The sequence below is a fragment of the Bubalus bubalis genome, chromosome X, assembly GCF_019923935.1.
Source record: "Bubalus bubalis isolate 160015118507 breed Murrah chromosome X, NDDB_SH_1, whole genome shotgun sequence".
NCBI lineage: Eukaryota > Metazoa > Chordata > Mammalia > Artiodactyla > Bovidae > Bubalus > Bubalus bubalis.
Genome location: NC_059181.1, coordinates 97,419,373 through 97,438,190, shown reverse-complemented (window position 1 = coordinate 97,438,190; position 18,818 = coordinate 97,419,373). Strand labels below are relative to the sequence as shown.

General features: G+C 36.3%; 1 protein-coding gene across 10 annotated transcripts in view; it reads left to right on the top strand.

Annotated features, from left to right (window-relative positions):
* Nucleotides 1-18,818, top strand: part of DIAPH2 (diaphanous related formin 2) — a 1,048,054-nt gene that overhangs the window by 507,414 nt on the left and 521,822 nt on the right. For 9 of the 10 annotated variants that reach the window (XM_025277003.3, XM_025277005.3, XM_025277006.3 and 6 more), the window contains one exon: nt 8,174-8,413. The exons of the other annotated variant lie outside the window; for it this stretch is intronic. In XM_025277003.3, coding sequence (XP_025132788.1) covers nt 8,174-8,413 — 240 coding nt within the window. The remainder of the gene's footprint in view (nt 1-8,173; nt 8,414-18,818) is intronic. 10 annotated transcript variants of the gene reach the window in all.

The window sequence follows — 18,818 nt, the reverse complement described above, 5'->3', positions numbered from 1 at the left end:
TCTAATATACAAACATTTGCCATTGGCTCCGTACAGCAGGTGCACCTGTATTGATGATTTTGTCCAGTCTGAGTACTAGGAGTACTGCAGAAAGTACAACAGTGAGCAGTAGAGAGCCTACCCTGGGACGGGTTATGTCTAAAAGAGAATAATAAAATGATTTATTTAACAGGGAATCACAGATGTCCTTGTTTTAAATATTTACGTGCTTCCAAACATCAGAGTTTAGCTCAGTTTTCAAGTCTGGGTCTCACAACTTTTATAGGAAGATCTGCCTGCTGTCTAACTTCAATTGACTCTTCTTTATCATCACTTCATTATGTCACCTTTGTTATAGTCACTGATACAGAATTATTCTGTAATTTTAATGTATATTGGGTCCCAAGAGTATTTAGGTATCAGGGGAAACACTTTTGTAACAAATATGTATTTATTACAAATATATCTGTTAATTCCCATGAACCTTTAATATTATTTATTAAAGATATTAGAAGATCACTTATGCTCACATGTGATGGCAGTTGAAAATGAGTTTCTTAGCAGTGAAAAATGAAAGAAAATAGAAATCACCTTAAAAGTGAGTGACACATGACTTCAGGAGTGGCATGGGACTACTTCCTCCCCCTTCACACATGATTGTTACACTTGGATCTTTTTTCTTTCTCTCTGGAATCTTATGGTAGTTCGGCAGAACATCAATATTCACCAGCTGCATAGATAGTAAAGTATATAAAATTCAAATTATATTAACAAAATTGTGTCTGACTCTTTGGGGAAATAACCAACTTGTGGCTGCTCTCACTAAAGCTGTCAGTATACTTTTTTTTTTTTAATATAGTGCAGATCATCTGAAGACATGATAGCTGCTTGATGTGATTTGATAGACAAGTATCTTGTAACACAAATAAATCCCCTACATAATACAACACCTTGGTCAGCATCCCACAGCACTTCAAAGAATGAATTATAAAACAAAGGATGCCAGTCAACTAAAATGCTGCAAGGGACTACAAGGAAAAACAAACATACATTTCAGCCAAGTTTTTGTTATATTTCCTTATATCACTTAGGTGCACTCAAGTACCTTTATGAGACATGAGTCTTTTAATAATTGTAACTGTGGCTGGGGATGTCACTCAGTGCTTCTTATGATTTCTCTGCTTCAGTTATCTAAGACATTCCCTTACACAGACAAATCCTCTAATGGTGATTTAGCTATTGTCTATCAGTCTACCCTGCTCTGATCATAAAAATTCATACTTCTGACTGCAGGAAATTCTATTAGTATGATCAAAGCATACTGTTTTGTGGCTTCTGTTAAGAGAGTCTATATAGTTTCACCTCCTCCATAAGTCTCTTGATTTTTATAGTAACATGTTTTCACTGCTAACATTTCTAGTGGAAAATTTATATGATGCATTGAAATTGACTGAAGGGAGCACTGCATGATATTTAGAAAGTGCTCAATAGATAATGAAGGCCAATCTTCATCAAGCCCTAGTGACACATGTCCCTTAATGGATGAGAAAAACTTCATCTCAGGTTTTGGAGAACAGTCAGGGACCATGTTACCTTCTTGGGGTAATTTCAGAGAATGAGTAAAGAGAATAATAGCAATAATAGCTATTGTTTTAGAATGATTCTATTGTGTCAGCTATCATGACAGCAGTTTTACACATAAGGTCTCATTTGTCTTACTGAAACGTGTATGAATGACTTAAGGGATACATTTTACTGGTGGAGAATAAAGTGTCAGAAACATTTAATAAATTGCATTAGATTGTAACTATAAAGTAACACAACTATAGTTTAAGTCCAGATCTATGTAACTCAAAAGTCCTATTTCTTCTACTTAATTTACCTTCTGAGTCTAGAGAATACAGAGAATGATTTCTTTCCCTCTCTGAGGATTAAGGGGATCATTCTCTTGAACCTATCTTTCAAAATAGTTATTTAGAGCTCTGAATTCAGGCTGTTATTGAGCCTGGCAAGTATCATTGGGATGACCCTTTTGGTAGCTAATTACATAGGAAGTAGGGTACCTTCTTACTGCCCCACATTAGCCTACTGTGATGCCTCTTTACACTGTGCATCTGCTTCCTAATCCTGTCCTTTGCTGATATTGGACTTTATGTTTGTATTAATGAGTACATCCATTCATTCACTAATTTTATAAGATTTTCTTTCAAATTACATATGATATTTATTACCTACTCTGCACTAAATTTTATTTTAGTGGGTAAATGAAGGAAGATATTTTGCTAGATCAAAGGGCAGATGTGATCCTCTTATAATGCACAACCTCTTCCCTGAATGAGGTTGATTGGTGATAGATTGTATCCAGTAATAGCAGTCAAGATAGGTAATTCCCTAGAATTTCTGGCTCAACATCTTAGCTGAAGACATCATTTTGGGGACAGTAAAATATTACCATCTGTTGTTAATTTTGTTCAATAGGCAACCCGCCTGTCTTCCTTGGGAGAAGATCCAGAAAATAGTCAGCTCAGGAGTGCTTTTAAAATCAATCAGCAAATATTTGAATGTTTAATATATGCAAGGACCTGTGTTCAGTGCTACACAAGATGCAGTCTTTGATTCTTCTATGTACTCATCAACAACCTGCCTCCCCCAATATTCTGATAACTCCAAAATCTGCCAACTCTGATACTTATCTCCTAAATTCAAGGACTGAATTTCCAAATGCTACCAGATATCATAACAATAGCTAAACTCAAAATATCAGGAAAGCAGTATTATTTCCCTATTATAGAGGTTCATTTTACTATCCATGTGATGATTTGGAGGGGGGAATGCTGGAAGGCTCAGGGAACACGTTTAAATAGTCAGTTTTAGTGATTCAACCTTGAAGTATGTAAATTTTAACCTTAAATGATGAGAACTGAAAATAAGAGCCAATTCTAAGTAATTCTTCAGGTTAAAATATAGGCAGGGAATGGTATTAAATTACATTGTGTTTTCCGAGATTTCAACATGACTTCAAGATTTGGAGTCTTAATGTTGTTGCTTAATCACTAAGTCATGTCCTAATCCATGTCCTAATAATGGGAATCTAATAGTGTCTTTGTTAGAAGTAAAATACACTGGTGTCTGAAAGAATGGTGAACCAAGTTCACTTAAATGCTAATAAAAATGTCTTGGTAACGTCCAACTAATAGTTTTTATTTGTGGATCTCACACTGTTTGCCTCACCTTTCCACAACTCTAGAGACAGAGACAAAAAAGGAAGAACTAATATATATGGATCATATGTTTGGCTCCTACCTAATTTTCAAAACAAAACTGCTTAACAGGACTTATCCTTTCATTAAAAATGAGGAAACTGAAGCAGATAAATTAGGTGGATTAGCTTCACACAGTCAGACTCTGCAAAACTGTCTAGATTGAATCATTTGGTTGAATTTTCTACTAAGCTGTACCCTACCAGCCCCCAATGCCTTAGTCCCTGATTTACTTACTGGAGTATAGGTAGCAGATCAAGGGAAGCAAATTCATCTACCCTCATTTTCTTAAACAAACAAATGATCCAAACAGTAAGCCAAACCAAATTGCCACTTCCTTCTGCCTTCATTAATGCCAACAGTATTCTACCTCGCAAAAGACTAAACGCCTTGGAACCATCTTTGACTTTATCCTCCCGTAACTGATCATTTACTACTAAGACCCTTTGCTTCTTCCTTAATTCTTCTTCTTGTATATGTTGCTTTCTTTCTCTTTCTACTGTCAGCATCCTAGGGCATTACCTGTTTCTAAGACCTTTTGAAAACTTAACTAACAGTATTCCTGTCCCTAGTCTCTTGTTCAACAAGTCATACATACCACTCTCAATATGACTTAAGAGGTGGCCTGGTGTAGTTATTGAGAGTCTGAGTTCTGTAGCCAAAATGCCTGAGTTCAGAACTTCAACATACAATTTGACTCTGTAGAAGTTATTTAGTATTTCTGTGCTTCACTTGCCTCATTTTTAGGAGACTAACGTATATAACGTGTTTCCCTGGTGGCTCAGATGGTAAAGAATCCACCTGCAATGCAGGAGACCAAGTTCAATCCCTAGGTCAGGAAGATGTGCTGGAGAAGGGACTGTTACCCCACTCCAGTATTCTTGCCTGGACAATTCTATGGTCAGAGGAACCTGGTGGGCTACAGTGCATAGGGTCACAAAGAATTGGACATGACTAAACAACAAGGCAATGGCACCCCACTCCAGTACTCTTGCCTGGAGAATCCCATGGACGGAGGAGCCTGGTAGGCTTCAGTCCATGGGGTCACTAAGAGTTGGGCACGACTGAGTGACTTCACTTTCACGTTTCACTTTCATGCATTGAAGAAGGAAATGGCAACCCACTCCAGTGTTCTTGCCTGGAGAATCCCAGGGACGGAGGAGCCTGGTGGGCTGCCATCTATGGGGTCACACGGAGTCGGACACGACTGAAGCGACTTAGCAGCAGCAGCAGCAAACGACTAACACACAATGTGAATAACCATTTCCTAGGGTGGTTTTGAGAATCAAATCCACATATATGTATATAACAGATTTATAGAATAATGTCTGGCACAGAGTACTCAATGTTAATTGCTGTTATTGTTACTCTAACTATTAAAGTACTTTTGGTCACATTATTTTGTTTGGGGGTGGTATTGGAAAAAAAAATCAAATCCATGCTGTTTTGGGTTTGTAGACCAAACATTGAAATACAAAGCCCAGAAACAGTAAACCAAGCATTGACATACAAAGCCCAGAAACAGATATGAATGCAACACAGATATGAATTAAAACAAATGGTATTAGAACTGAAGCAAGACTAAAAATATCTATGTAAAGCTTAGGCTTTAAATTCCTTGTGGATCTCAGACCAAAGCCACCCTGGTGTTCAGGGTTCCTACAGGTCTTACAGAGCATAGCCAGAAAGGAGGTATATGGTGACTAGCACCTGGTCCAAATAGTTCTGTGGTTTTTTTAACCATCACGGAGACTGAAAAATTCCTACTTCTTAAACATATATTAATAAAATGATAGAAAACATGCTTCTGTGCTAATGATAGCCAGGTAACAATAAAAAGAAAGGAAAAATTAAGTGGGAAAGGATTTGGAAACAGTGATAGGGGCATAAATGAAGGCAGAAAAAGACATAGAACCTTGGATAGATTCCCACACAAATTTACATGTGGGAGATTAGATTTGTTCATTCATGGAGACTTTAATGTGGTTAGCTTCCAATTTTTATGGCATTTCAGTTCAGTTCAGTTCAGTTCAGTCGCTTAGTCATGTCCGACTCTTTGTGACCCCATGAATTGTAGCACGCCAGGCCTCCCTGTCCATCACCAACTCCCGGAGTTCACTCAGACTCACGTCCATCAAGTCAGTGATGCCATCCAGCCATCTCATCCTCTGTCGTCCCCTTCTCCTCCTGCCCCCAATCCCTCCCAGCATCAGAGTCTTTTCCAATGAGTCAACTCTTCGCATGAGGTGGCCAAAGTACTGGAGTTTCAGCTTTAGCATCATTCCTTCCAAAGAAACCCCAGGGCTGATCTCCTTCAGAATGGACTGGTTGGATCTCCTTGCAGTCCAAGGGACTCTCAAGAGTCTTCTCCAACACAACAGTTCAAAAGCATCAATTCTTCAGCACTCAGCCTTCTTCACAGTCCAATTCTCACATCCATACACGACCACAGGAAAACCATAGCCTTGACTAGTCGGACCTTTGTTGGCAAAGTACTGTCTCTGCTTTTCAATATGCTATCTAGGTTGGTCATAACTTTTCTTCCAAGGAGTAAACGTCTTTTAAGTTCATGGCTGCAGTCATCATCTGCAGTGATTTTGGAGCCCAAAAAAATAAAGTCTGACACTGTTTCCACTGTTTCCCCATCTATTTCCCATGAAGTGATGGACCGGATGCCATGATCTTGGTTTTCTGAATGTTGAGCTTTAAGCCAACTTTTTCACTCTCCACTTTCACTTTCATCAAGAGGCTTTTTAGTTCCTCTTCACTTTCTGCCATAAGGGTGGTGTCATCTGCATATCTGAGGTTATTGATATTTCTCCCGGCAATCTTGATTCCAGCTTGTGTTTCTTCCAGTCCAGCGTTTCTCATGATGTACTCTGCATATAAGTTAAATAAGCAGGGTGACAATATACCGTCTTGACATACTCCTTTTCCTATTTGGAACCAATCTGTTGTTCCATGTCCAGTTCTGGCTATTGCTTCCTGACCTGCATACAGATTTCTCAAGAGGCAGGTCAGGTGGTCTGGTATTCCCATCTCTTTCGTGGACTCTAAAGGGACTTTGATGCAAATTTTTCCCCTAGGTATATACCTCATATATTCCTAAACTATAAATCTTTTGTCACTTCATTCCTTCTCTCTACAACTTCTTTTTGGTCCCTAATTGTTTTTGCTTACTCACTCACTTTCTCTCTCTTTCTCTGTACTTTCTTAATTTTTAATTATTTAACCATTTGTATCCCCTCTACTGTGAAGCCTTTGTTAAATGTTGTAGTCATAGAGTTTAAAGTTTTGTCTTATTTCAGTGAACATCTCCAGCACTTAATTTCTGTTTACCCATTTATAATCATGGGCTAGTTTTATTGTTAGCTGTAGTTATGATGTGATTGTGTTATGAGTTTTAGGCTATATTGAACACTTTTTGTGAGTAGATGGTGTGTCTTATACTTGCCACGCGAGTACTGAAAAAAACAGTAGGATGCTTTGAATATTCCCCTGATTGTGTTTTTGCTAAGCTATTGATGAGTGATATGACCTACATTTCAGACATAGTAACAGGGATATTCCCAGTATACTTTTATATATCTGCCTGTGACAAGTATGAATGCATATAGGAGGATTAGCAGACAGCAAAGGTTAATTTTTGGAGAGGGAGACACCCATGGTTAATGACAAAATTTATTTCAAAGAGGAAAAATAATAGATTATGCTTTACTTTTGTATTAGAGCAGATAGGGTCTATTTTACATCTCATTTTGCTGCTTTTGAGGGGTATTTTGTCCCCTTAAGAACTCTTAGTTTAAGAGTCCTTAAACTAAGGACTCTTATTTATGTTATCAAATTATTTTCATGTTGTCTACAATTATCCCATGCCTACTCTGTGACTGGCATTTGTATTTAAAAAAGCTAAGCTATATGTAAAAAATAAAATAATTAGGATTGTTAATAATTTCATTGTGTGTGTGCTTATGTATGTTCTTATGTGTCGACCCTCTACCCACCTCTCTCCCAGAATTAATTTGGTGAATGAAAACTAGTTAAATGACCTGGAGTTATGGGAAATTAAAGAGTAAAAGAAATTATCATAGGAACTATACCAAAGGGAATAGAGAATGTGGACCCAGACTATGAAACAAGTAAAACAAGTAAAAACTTGAACTATTTTGAAGAAAACCAATATAGAATTATTGAATAATGTACCTAAAAGTAAGTTCATGTAATTTTACCATAACTTATTTAACATCAACATTCTGTCAAGTGGGTGAAATTCTTTAGAGCATATATAAATATTTAATATATTTTATTAATATAGATCATAGGTTTAAAATTATTAGGTGCTCAATCAGAGCTAGTCTTCTGGTTTCAAACAGCATAGAAATAAGTAATAGTGAAGCCACATTTTTTTTTTAGAAATGTGGTTCCACTTATATTATCTGTCATCATATATGTTTTTTTATATGTGGCCCAGCTGTTCATTCAACTCAATGTTATATTTGTGCATTTTCATAGTTCACCTCGGAGATAGATTTTTGGAACTTTAAATGTTATTGATGACTAATGATTATGCAATTAACATATAGCAGCTGGCTAGCTTCAATAATATTTTCTTAATGCTATAAGGATGATTTCAGTTATTCTTTGAAAGCTAACAGCTATTTTTTTAACTTTTGAAAAGGATACTCTTTTGAAATGCCTAAAATAGAATAATATTTGTTAAAGTGTTCTGGAGAAAGAAATACAACTGTTAAAACCCAGAGAAAATTCATTTTATTCAAAATTTTATAGTATCATCTATAAAATGATCCCCACTAGATAGAAAAATAATGGGCTTTATATATATATATATATATGAATATATATATATGTATGTATATGAATATATATGAATATATATATATATATAGTCTTATACAGAATTCCTTATCTTACAGATGAGCTCAGTGAAAATGTTGCGGCCTCGTCTCAATAGCATTCTTTTCAAGCTCACATTTGAAGAACATGTAAACAACATCAAGCCAAGCATCATAGCAGTAACTCTGGCCTGTGAAGAACTGAAGAAAAGTGAAAGTTTTAACAGACTTTTAGAGTTAGTTCTTTTGGTTGGAAACTACATGAACTCAGGCTCAAGAAATGCCCAGTCTTTGGGTTTTAAGATCAACTTTCTATGTAAGGTAAGAGAACATCTTATAATGCCAATTTACAACAATAATCTCACCTATGACAGAGAAGTCACTTTAAACACCAATAGTGTGTAAACCAAAAAATTATGCTTTAAAAGGATGAATTTTATGGCATGTGAGAGCTGGGTTCAATCTCTGAATTGGGAAGATCCCCTGGCTAAGGGAACGGCCACACACTCCAGTTTTCTGGCTTGTAGAATTCCATGGACAGAGGAGCCTGGCAGGCTACAGTCCATGGGATTACAGAGAGTCAGACATGACTGAGTGAAGTCATCTTTAAAACAGATAAATGATTTTTAAAAACCTTACTATAATAAAATCTCAAAGACTGCAAATTTTTCTATAGTATACTGTTCAGCTCTTGCTGATCAAATCTTTCTGGAGTTTTTTGACCCAAAAAAATGGCTTTTATAAACTAGATGCAGCGTTGTATATTAATCCCGTCAAACTTATTTTGTGTCTCTCCAGAAAGTATTTGAGGAGCTAAGTTCAGTGAGGTAATAGCCAAGTATTTCTTTCTGAATATGCTTTGCTTATTCTCCTCTAAGAAAATAATACTCTTTTTTGTTGAAAGTATTGTGTTAATAAACTTATACTAAGAATCTAGTGCATTAACTAAAAGTTTTAAAAAAAACAAGTGATAATACTCTTATTGTTTTGATTAAACCATTTCATGATATTGTTCTCGAGGTTTTAAGTCTTATGAAAGGTAAACAAAGAAACGGACAAGTGATGATATAGGTCCATTTCTAGGTTAAGGCAAACCACCATATTCAAGGGAAAAACCTGTCTGTTACACAAAGAAAACTGAACAGACTCTGAGGGGAAGGCCTGTAAGAAAGCTAGAGACAAATAAATCTGAAAACAAGCAATCAGACTTTGACATCTCACCATTGTTTCACTTTTTTTTTTTCCTTTACATCTGAAAACATTACAAAACTTTGGTTAGTTCTTGAAGTATATTATCTATCTAGGAATGGGTATAAATTTCTTTTCTATTTATGCATTAAATAGATGTGCAATACATATAAATGTGCTAGCATTTTAATATGTATCAAAAATGATTTGCTCCTGGTCGTTCTCTCCCAGATAGACATAAAGAATAACATTTGTAGATAAGAAGATGCATAATGAAATTGTATTGTTTACTCCTGATTTATTTTTGAGAGGCATAGGGAAAGATGGGAAGATAGGGAAGATGTTCTGGAAGGTTAGATTTTTGTTAAAAACAAACAGTTTTAGTCCCTCTTCTTGTGATATGAGGAGACATGTGAAATTATGTGATAATGCCAACAAGAATAAAGCAGTGCTTGTAATAAATTAGAATACCTCACACCCTGATTTGGAGGGTAAAACTAAATAAGCCTTTTCATTTTATTCCACATCATATACTCTAAACTAGTACAAGCATCTCTTATCAAGATGTTAGCTGTTTAGAGTATATACTGTAGGCACAGTGAATGAATCTTAAAGTGTTCTTAGTTGGTGATTACCAAAACATAATTTAAAATATCATTGGAAATTGGTATTGTTAGTCTGTTTCACATTTAATTCATATAAAGAAGACATTTAAAATAAACTGTCCTAATTTGAATAAATATGTACCTTTTTAAGTGTCTTAATTTCATGCTATTCAAATTAATAATGTGAACTGATTTTATTGAGGCAATAATAAATAAGTCATTTATACATAGGAACAAAAGATTCCATTAATCTCACAGAAGGATTGTACAGTTGCATCTTATATTTTGGATAGAGGCTTCTTCCTGTCATCTTCCTGTCAAATATAAGTTCTTCCACACAGCGCTGGTCTGACATCTATCACTAGAAGTATGCCTAAAGGATTCAGCACAAAGATTTTTGCCAACTTCAAATAAAATAAAAAATATTCTTGTGGGAAATACTACCATGTAGTAATAGATGTTCTAAAAGAGAAAGAAGTGAATGTTTAAAAATCTTTTGCCTTCTCCCACTTTTCAGTAGGATTTTTATGTTCAGGGGAATACTTGTCATTAAGAAAGAGAAATATATACATGTGTGATATTCCCACAATATCTAGGATTAAAAAGATGTTCCTGAAATGCAGAGGATTCTAAGTAGATATAGATGTCTAAAATGAGAGAAATTTACTGAAGTATGTAGAAATAGTTAGCTTAAATTTATAATCTGTTGTAAATTGAGTTAACTGCTGATGTATGATTGGCTAGAATTTGCCTGGAAAATCCCATTAACGGAGGAGCCTGGTGGGCTGCAGTCCATGGGGTCGCTACGAGTCGGACACGACTGAGCGACTTCCCTTTAACTTTTCACTTTCATGCATTGGAGAAGGAAATGGCAACCCACTCCAGTGTTCTTGCCTGGAGAATCCCAGAGACGGGGGAGCCTGGTGGGCTGCCGACTATGGGGTCACACAGAGTCGGACACGACTGAAGCGACTTAGTAGCAGCAGCCGTTAAATTCCAGTTATATTATAAAAGATCACTTGGTTGATTTTTCTTAACATTTTTTTTTCTTAATAAAAATAGCAGAGGGGACTTTCTTTGCTGGGTATTTGGCAAAACTAATACAATTTTGTAAAGTTTAAAAATAAAATAAAATTAAAACTGGGAAAAAAATAAAATGATATCACTTGCCTACATAAATTATTCTAATGATTATTTCCTTTCTTGGTGAATTTAAAACTGTAATCTACTTTTCATAAGAACCTATAGATTATGTTAAAATATTCACAGTGTTAAAAAGGAGCCATGTCATAAGCAGTTAAATTTATCAGATATTTCTTATAGTAAAATGATATTAAAAATTCAGATGGTCACAATAAGTACTACCCTCATCACAAAATGCTTTGCTAATTTGCAGTAGTGTGTTATCACTGTGAGTCACCAATGTAGGGTGATGAACTGTAATACAAATCATTTCTATACAGATGAATTTCCAATGTTAGCTTGGTCTCTGCTTCAGATCAGATCAGATCAGTCGCTCAGTCATGTCCGACTCTTTGCGACCCCATGAATCACAGCACGCCAGGCCTCCCTGTCCATCACCAACTCCCGCAGTTCACTCAGACTCACGTCCATCGAGTCAGTGATGCCATCCAGCCATCTCATCCTCTGTCATCCCCTTCTCCTCCTGCCTCCAATCCCTCCCAGCATCAGAGTCTTTTCCAATGAGTCTACTCTTCGCATGAGGTGGCCAAAGTACTGGAGTTTCAGCTTTAGCATCATTCCTTCCAAAGAAATCCCAGGGCTGATCTCCTTCAGAATGGACTGGTTGAATCTCCTTGCAGTCCAAGGGACTCTCAAGAGTCTTCTCCAACACCACAGTTCAAAAGCATCAACTCTTAGACGCTCAGCCTTCTTCACAGTCCAACTCTCACCTCCATACATGACCACAGGAAAAACCATAGCCTTGACTAGATGGACCTTTGTTGGCAAAGTAATGTCTCTGCTTTTGAACATGCTATCTAGGTTGGTCATAACTTTCCTTCCAAGGAGTAAGTGTCTTTTAATTTCATGGCTGCAGTCACCATCTGCAGTGATTTTGGAGCCCAGAAAAATAAAGTCTGACACTGTTTCCACTGTTTTCCCCATCTATTTGCCATGAAGTGGTGGGTCCGGATGCCATGATCTTGGTTTTCTGAATGTTGAGCTTTAAGCCAACTTTTTCACTCTCCACTTTCACCTTCATCAACCTATTGATTATTAAAATTCTAACCAATAGTAATGTTGTGCTTCAGGGTCATTTGTTATTTTTGTTTTCAGTGTATAATAGCATATAATCTACATAAGAACAAAACATTTAAAAATACTTAGCTCTCCCTAGACACTGCACTTTGTGGGTATATCAGATAAGGAATGTGCTTTGCAAGGTAAAAGAGGAGAGTGAAAAAGTTGGCTTACAACTCAACATTCAGAAAACTAAGATCATGGCATCTGGTCCCATCACTTCATGGCAAATAGATGGGGAAATAATAGAAACAGTGAGAGACTTTATTTTTTGGGCTCCGAAATCACTGCAGATGGTGACTGCACCCGTGAAATTAAACGGCACTTGCTCCTTGGAAGAAAAGCTATGACTAACATAGACCGTATATTAAAAAGCAGAGATATTATTACTTTGGCAGCAAAAGTCCGTCTAGTCAAAGCTATGGTTTTTCCAATATTCATTGTATGGATGTGAGAGTTGCACTATAAAGAAGACTGAGCGCAGAAGAATTGATGCTTTTGAACTGTGGTGTTGGAGAAGACTTGAGAGTCCCTTGGACTGGAAGGAGATCCAACTAGTCCATCCTAAAGGAAATCAGTCCTGAATATTCATTGGAAGGACTGATACTGAAGCTGTAATTCCAATACTTTGGCCACCTGATGTGAAGAACTGACTCATTGGAAAAGACCCTGATGTTGGAAAAGATGGAATCCAGGAGGAGAAGGGGACACCAGAGGATGAGAAAGTTGGATGGCATCACCGACTCAATGAACATAAGTTTGAGTAAACTCTGGGAGTTGGCTCTGGACAGGGAAGCCTAGTGTGCTGCAGTCCATGGGGTCACAATGAGTTGGACACGACTGAGCGACTGAAGTGACTGACTTACAAGCAACAGAAAGTGACTGTGCCTAATTTAAGCCAAAAATGGAATTTATAGAGAGGAGCTCAACCAGAAAGTGAGGAAAGCCTGAAGAACTTGTCCGTTAAAATTATGGCACCAATTATGGCAGCTTTGAGAATGCTGAAAGCAGGAGTGAATGGGAAATCTTTGCAGAAAGTTGCCTCTAGGGTGTATTAGTTGTAACCATTTTATTCCTTCTTTCCTTGTGTTTAATTCAAATTCTAATTAGAAAGACGGGCCAATTGGCCTGGTGTAGAAACTTGTGGACACAGCCAGGGAAGGAGAGGGTGGGACTAATTGAGAGAGTAGCACTGACATATGTACAGTACCATATGTAAAATAGATGGCTAGTGGGAAACAGCTGTATAACACAGGGAGCTCAACTTGGTACTTTTTGATGACCTAGAGGGATGGGATATGAGGTACATGGGAGGAAGGCTCCAGAGGGAAGTGATATATGCATACCTGGGGTTTCCCAGGTGGTGCTAGTGGTAAAGAACCTCCCTACCAATGCAGAACACAGTAGAGACCGTAGTTCCGTCCTTCGGTTGGGAAGGTCCCTTGGAGGAGGACCTGGCAACCCACTCCGGTATTCTTGCCTGGACAATGCCTTGGACAGAGGAGCCTGGCAGGCTACCATCCATAGAGTCGCAATGAGTCAGACACAACTGAAGTGACTTACCAAGCATGCATGGCTGATTCACATTGTTGTATTGTAGAAACTAACACAACATTGTAAAGCAATCATCTTCCAATTAAGAATTTTTTAGAAATGGAAAAAAAATTAAGATCTCAGAAAAGAAAAAGAAGCCGTTTCAAGGAAGTATGAAGAGAAATAAGAGTTTAGTTATGTAGCAGTCATGAATAGGGAATTTCAGTGATAATTAAAGGAAAACATCTTCAGTTTCTATATATGCCTTGTTAGTTTTATTTTTCCTGTATACTTGCATTTTCTAGTATGCATTTTGGAATGTACACTGATTACATGTTTAAAATTGATAGCTATTATCAAAAAGTACAAAAGAAGGTCTGTGTAAATAAATAATGGTTACCAAAAATAAAAAGGAAAAGGAATATTCCTTGTCCAAGTGAAGGCATGATTGGTCATGCCTTAAAGGAGTCTATTACCAAGGAAAAGGATACCGGAAGTTAGAGACCAATGAAGCGATAAAAGCCAGGTCCAAACAAAGGCAAACAAAACAGATGGTTGGTATCCCAGGGGGATACATACATTTCAGAAGATACACAGAAAGCTCGAGCTTGTCATACAGTTGAGTAGCCTGGAAATATACATACAGAGTACTATGCATATACATAAGAGTACTATGTAATGTTGCAATATACTTCTGTCAATGAATATAAAAAGTAATAGCATTTGAGATTATTTTGAGCTTAGCAAGACTTCAGGGGAGGGAGGAATTTTTGGTGCTAGAGGTGAAGATGAGAGTGGTACTGATAAATTAGAACAGAAGAATCTTGAAGGATAGATCTAATTAAGTTATATGAATGGAAGAAGAAGCCATAACCTTATAAGATGGGAGAACACTGGGCTTAGAACTTGCATATTAGCTTCTGTTTTGCCCATCACTAGCCATAGTTTCATGGCCAAGTCATTTACTCTCTCCAAACCTGTTTCCTCATCTATAAATGAAGAAATACAATGACCCGTGTTTATTGTCATAGGATTATTTTCAGAGTCAAATAAAATTATCTTTGTCACTGTACTTTGAAAAATTACTGTGTTAAAAAATGGTAGTAGTACTTTTTAATGATGATATATGACTAGGAGTAATTCATGATACGTTTGAAGATGAATTAAAAACTACAGTGCCTGGAATACTGGGTGTATGTTGGAAACAAATAGCATTGATAGGCAGGTTGTGAGAAGATTTTGAGTAATTTGTATACTAGCTTCAGTATCTTGCCTCCAAAACTTTTTTTGAAAATCACTCACACCCATTTTATAAAATGTGAAGGCCAAAACCTTTGTTTTTCTGCCTTAATATCTCCTTCACGTATACTATGACTTTCTAGTCATTCTAGCTGGATAGAGAGACATAACAAATTATGATATGGTATGTTGATATATTTTTGTACAGATGTAAACAACCCGAAGAAAACATTTGGTTTTACTGTGGAGAAAATTTTAGATATCTAACTTTGATTTAGAGGGTTAATAGAATAATGTAATTGTGCTACTTTTTTCCTAAGATTCACCATTTATATAAAGTTTTGTAACATAATGGTCTTATTTCCTAGAGGCTATCACATAGCTATCTCACCAAGGATACAAAATAAAGCATCTGTCTTCCCCGTAGAAGTTGTAAGAGAGAGAGTGAATTAGGTTCAGTTTCAGTCTGAAATATAACATACTAGAACATGTGATTTGTAAGGAAAATGACTGCTGTCTGTGGAAACAAAAAAGAAATTTGTAATTCTAAAGAAAATCTATAAAAGATTTAAGAAAAAAGTTATATGTAAGTACTCTAAAAATTATATAGTATCTAATATTTTAATTGAAATTATGTGGATTATCTCTAAATTTGGAACCTTCACATCAGAACATATCTAGTCAGTCTAGCCTCTTCATTCTTCAGATAAGAAAACTGACCCTTGGAGAAGTGAAATATTATACTTTGGTTGATGTATTAGTTGGTTCATGCTGTCATAGGAGAATACTGCAGGCTGGGTGGCTTAAACAACAGAAATTAATTTTCTCACAGATTTGGAGATTGGAAGTTCAAGATCAAGATGTTAATATATGGTTCTCTTTCTGAATTACAGACAACTCCCTTCTTAGTTGGTAACAGTGAGTTTCATAAAGCTGGGTATCACAACCAACCGTCTTGGTGTGTCCAGGACTAAGAGCTTTCTTGAGATTCATGACTTTCACTACAAAAATTGGGCAATCTCAGGGAAACTGGGCCAGTTGGTCACATTAGTTAAGAAAATAACAGGGGCTCTGTATAAACCTAGAAGGGTGGGATGGGGAGGGAGGCTCACGAGGGAGGGGACATGTGTATACCTATGGCTGATTCATGTTGAGGTTTGACAGAAAACAACAAAATTCTGTAAAGCAATGATCCTTCAATTAAAAAATAAATTAAAAAAAAAAAGAAAATAGAGGTAGCATCTTGGCCTCCTGATTATACTTTATTTATTTTTCTCTCTCTCACCTTTGTTTTTTTTTTTTTTTTTTTTGTTTGTTTGTTTTAAACATGTAACTAGAACAGTTTGCCTTTCATATTTTTATAATGTCGTTTGCTACTCTTCTTCATCTGGTTATCTAGTTTTTACCGTTTAGCTCTTCTTCTCTGGTTCCCATTACACATTGTGAAGATAATTATTATAGGACTATTTACTTACTTTACTGTACTTTTTTATTTGATCTCTCTTTCTCTGTAAAGATGCAGAACTCATGCAGGGTAGTTACTATTTTATTCTAAATTTTATCCCCAGTCTATTGTATAAAAATTGCTACTGAATGAAAGGTATGCAATTTAATTAAATAAAAGGATTTGTCATGAGAGCTCAACATAAGTATTAGCATTTTTTAAGTGAGAGCATTTAGTTTTTCACAGATATAAAGGGTGTATTTTTACCATCAAAACTATTATATGTATAACTATAACATTTAACTATGGTTTATTTGCAAAAATATAAAAGTATACTGGTTCATATCAATATAAACCAAAAATTCACCCTCAAACATGCGTTATAAAATAAATATTGCACTATTAATTTAAAACCAAAGATACTGTTGAAAATAACCATAAGATATACTGAAAGGCGCCCTAGTAAAGATCAGTAAATCCTGGTCAGTAGTCTATGCAGTTGGTTGCCTGTGTTTTTACAGTTTAGATATATCCCTTGTGATTCAGAGAAATTTATTTTTATTAATCCGATTCTGTAGATTAGGAAACAGCTCAGTGATAAAGCATCCGCCTGCAATGCAGGAGACAGAGGAGACTCGGGTTCAATACTTGGGTTCAGAAGATCCCCTAGAGGAGAAAATGGCAACCTTTTCCAGTATTCTTACAAGCAGAATCCCATGGATAGAGGAGCCTGGCGGGCTGCAGTCCATGCATCGCAAAGAGTTGGACATGAATGAGCATGAATGCACATGTGACAGCCCAGTAAGGTTATATAATTTTTTACAAGATAAAAAAGCTAGTAAATGTCCAAATTTGGGTTTAAATCTAGGTTTTCTGTGTTCAAAACCTTGCAACACACTGCCCTCTCACTGTATTGTAACAGAATGTTTAGTTATACATGGCTCATTTCAAGGAAGAATTACAGAACCAACTCTGCCCCTTACAGAGTACTGAAAATGTAGATTTTCTTGCCTCTCCTGTAGATTGTAAAATGAGAAATCTTTCTTTTTTATTATTCAAATTGAAATAGAAGTCATTGTAGGAATATTAATAGAATTCCTCTAAGATATTATAATGTATCCAGGAAGTAGTACTTATATAATTGTAATAAAATGGCACCTGGTAATCTGAATAATTATAGAGCAGTCACTTTCTTTGTATGTATAGGCTGTCATACTATATCAGTTTTGTGTAGGCAGGGTTGGCTGCTTTCCTCAATACATATTTTCTACAAATGAACATCTGTTCTCCAGAGAGACAGCTTACCCAGGATCACTCAGTATTGGAGGTGAGGTTAGAATCCCACTTTTCCTGGGACTCAAAGTATTTCAGTGGCCCAAGGTATTTTTTTTTTTAGAATTAGATGATGTCTTTTGGTTTACTCAGCTATGCTTTTTCCTATAAGACAGTTTTGGCATTATTTGGGTTTGGGGGAGATGTGACTGATAATTCACTGAGAAGAAAATGACGTTGAGGAAGACATTTGTCTTGGAACAATTCCATGTAAGGGAAGATTATATTCTCTATCAAGAACAGAGTTGGATGGAATGTTAGGTGCTCTTACCAAGCTTTCTTTTTTTTCCCTCTGGGTCCTTTTAACTTTCCTTCAGTGGGCTCTTGCAACAAAGACTTTTCAGTTAATGATCTATATGATTCATGGGTTATAATTAGTGATACAAGATCCAAAGCTACAGCAACACACAGAGGAGGTGACTCATGTTATTTTGCATTTTAAAATGTCACCACATAATACAGTGATATATTGTATTATTTGTTCATAACTCATAACCAGTAGACACAAACATCTCAGGTTAAGGGTTTGTCTGTGCCTCATTATGTTACATTGAAGCAAGACCATTCACCATTCTTGACCTCTGAAATAACTAAGTACCATAGAATGAGGTAAGGACAGGATATCATTCTTAATTTTAAATGATTTCCTTTGTTCAGCTTATTTGATGGTTGACCTTTATTTATTTATTTTTTATTTTTTTTAATTTAAATTTATTTATTTTAATTTGAGGCTAATTACTTTATATTATTGCATTGGTTTTGCCATATCTCAACATGAATCCGTCACGGGTGTACACGTGTTCCCCATCCTGAACCCCCCTCCCACCTCCCTCCCCATACCATCCCTCTGGGTCATCCCAGTGCACCAGCCCCAAGCATCCTGTATCCTGCATTGAACCTGGACTGGCAATTCATTTCTTATATGATATTATACATGTTTCAATGCCATTCTCCCAAATCATCCCACCCTCTCCCTCTCCCACAGAGTCCAAAAGACTATTCTATATATCTGTGTCTCTTTTGCTATCTCACATACAGGGTTATTGGTACCATATTTCTAAATTCCATATATATGTGTGAGTATACTGTATTGGTGTTTTTCTTTCTGGCTTAGTTCACTCTG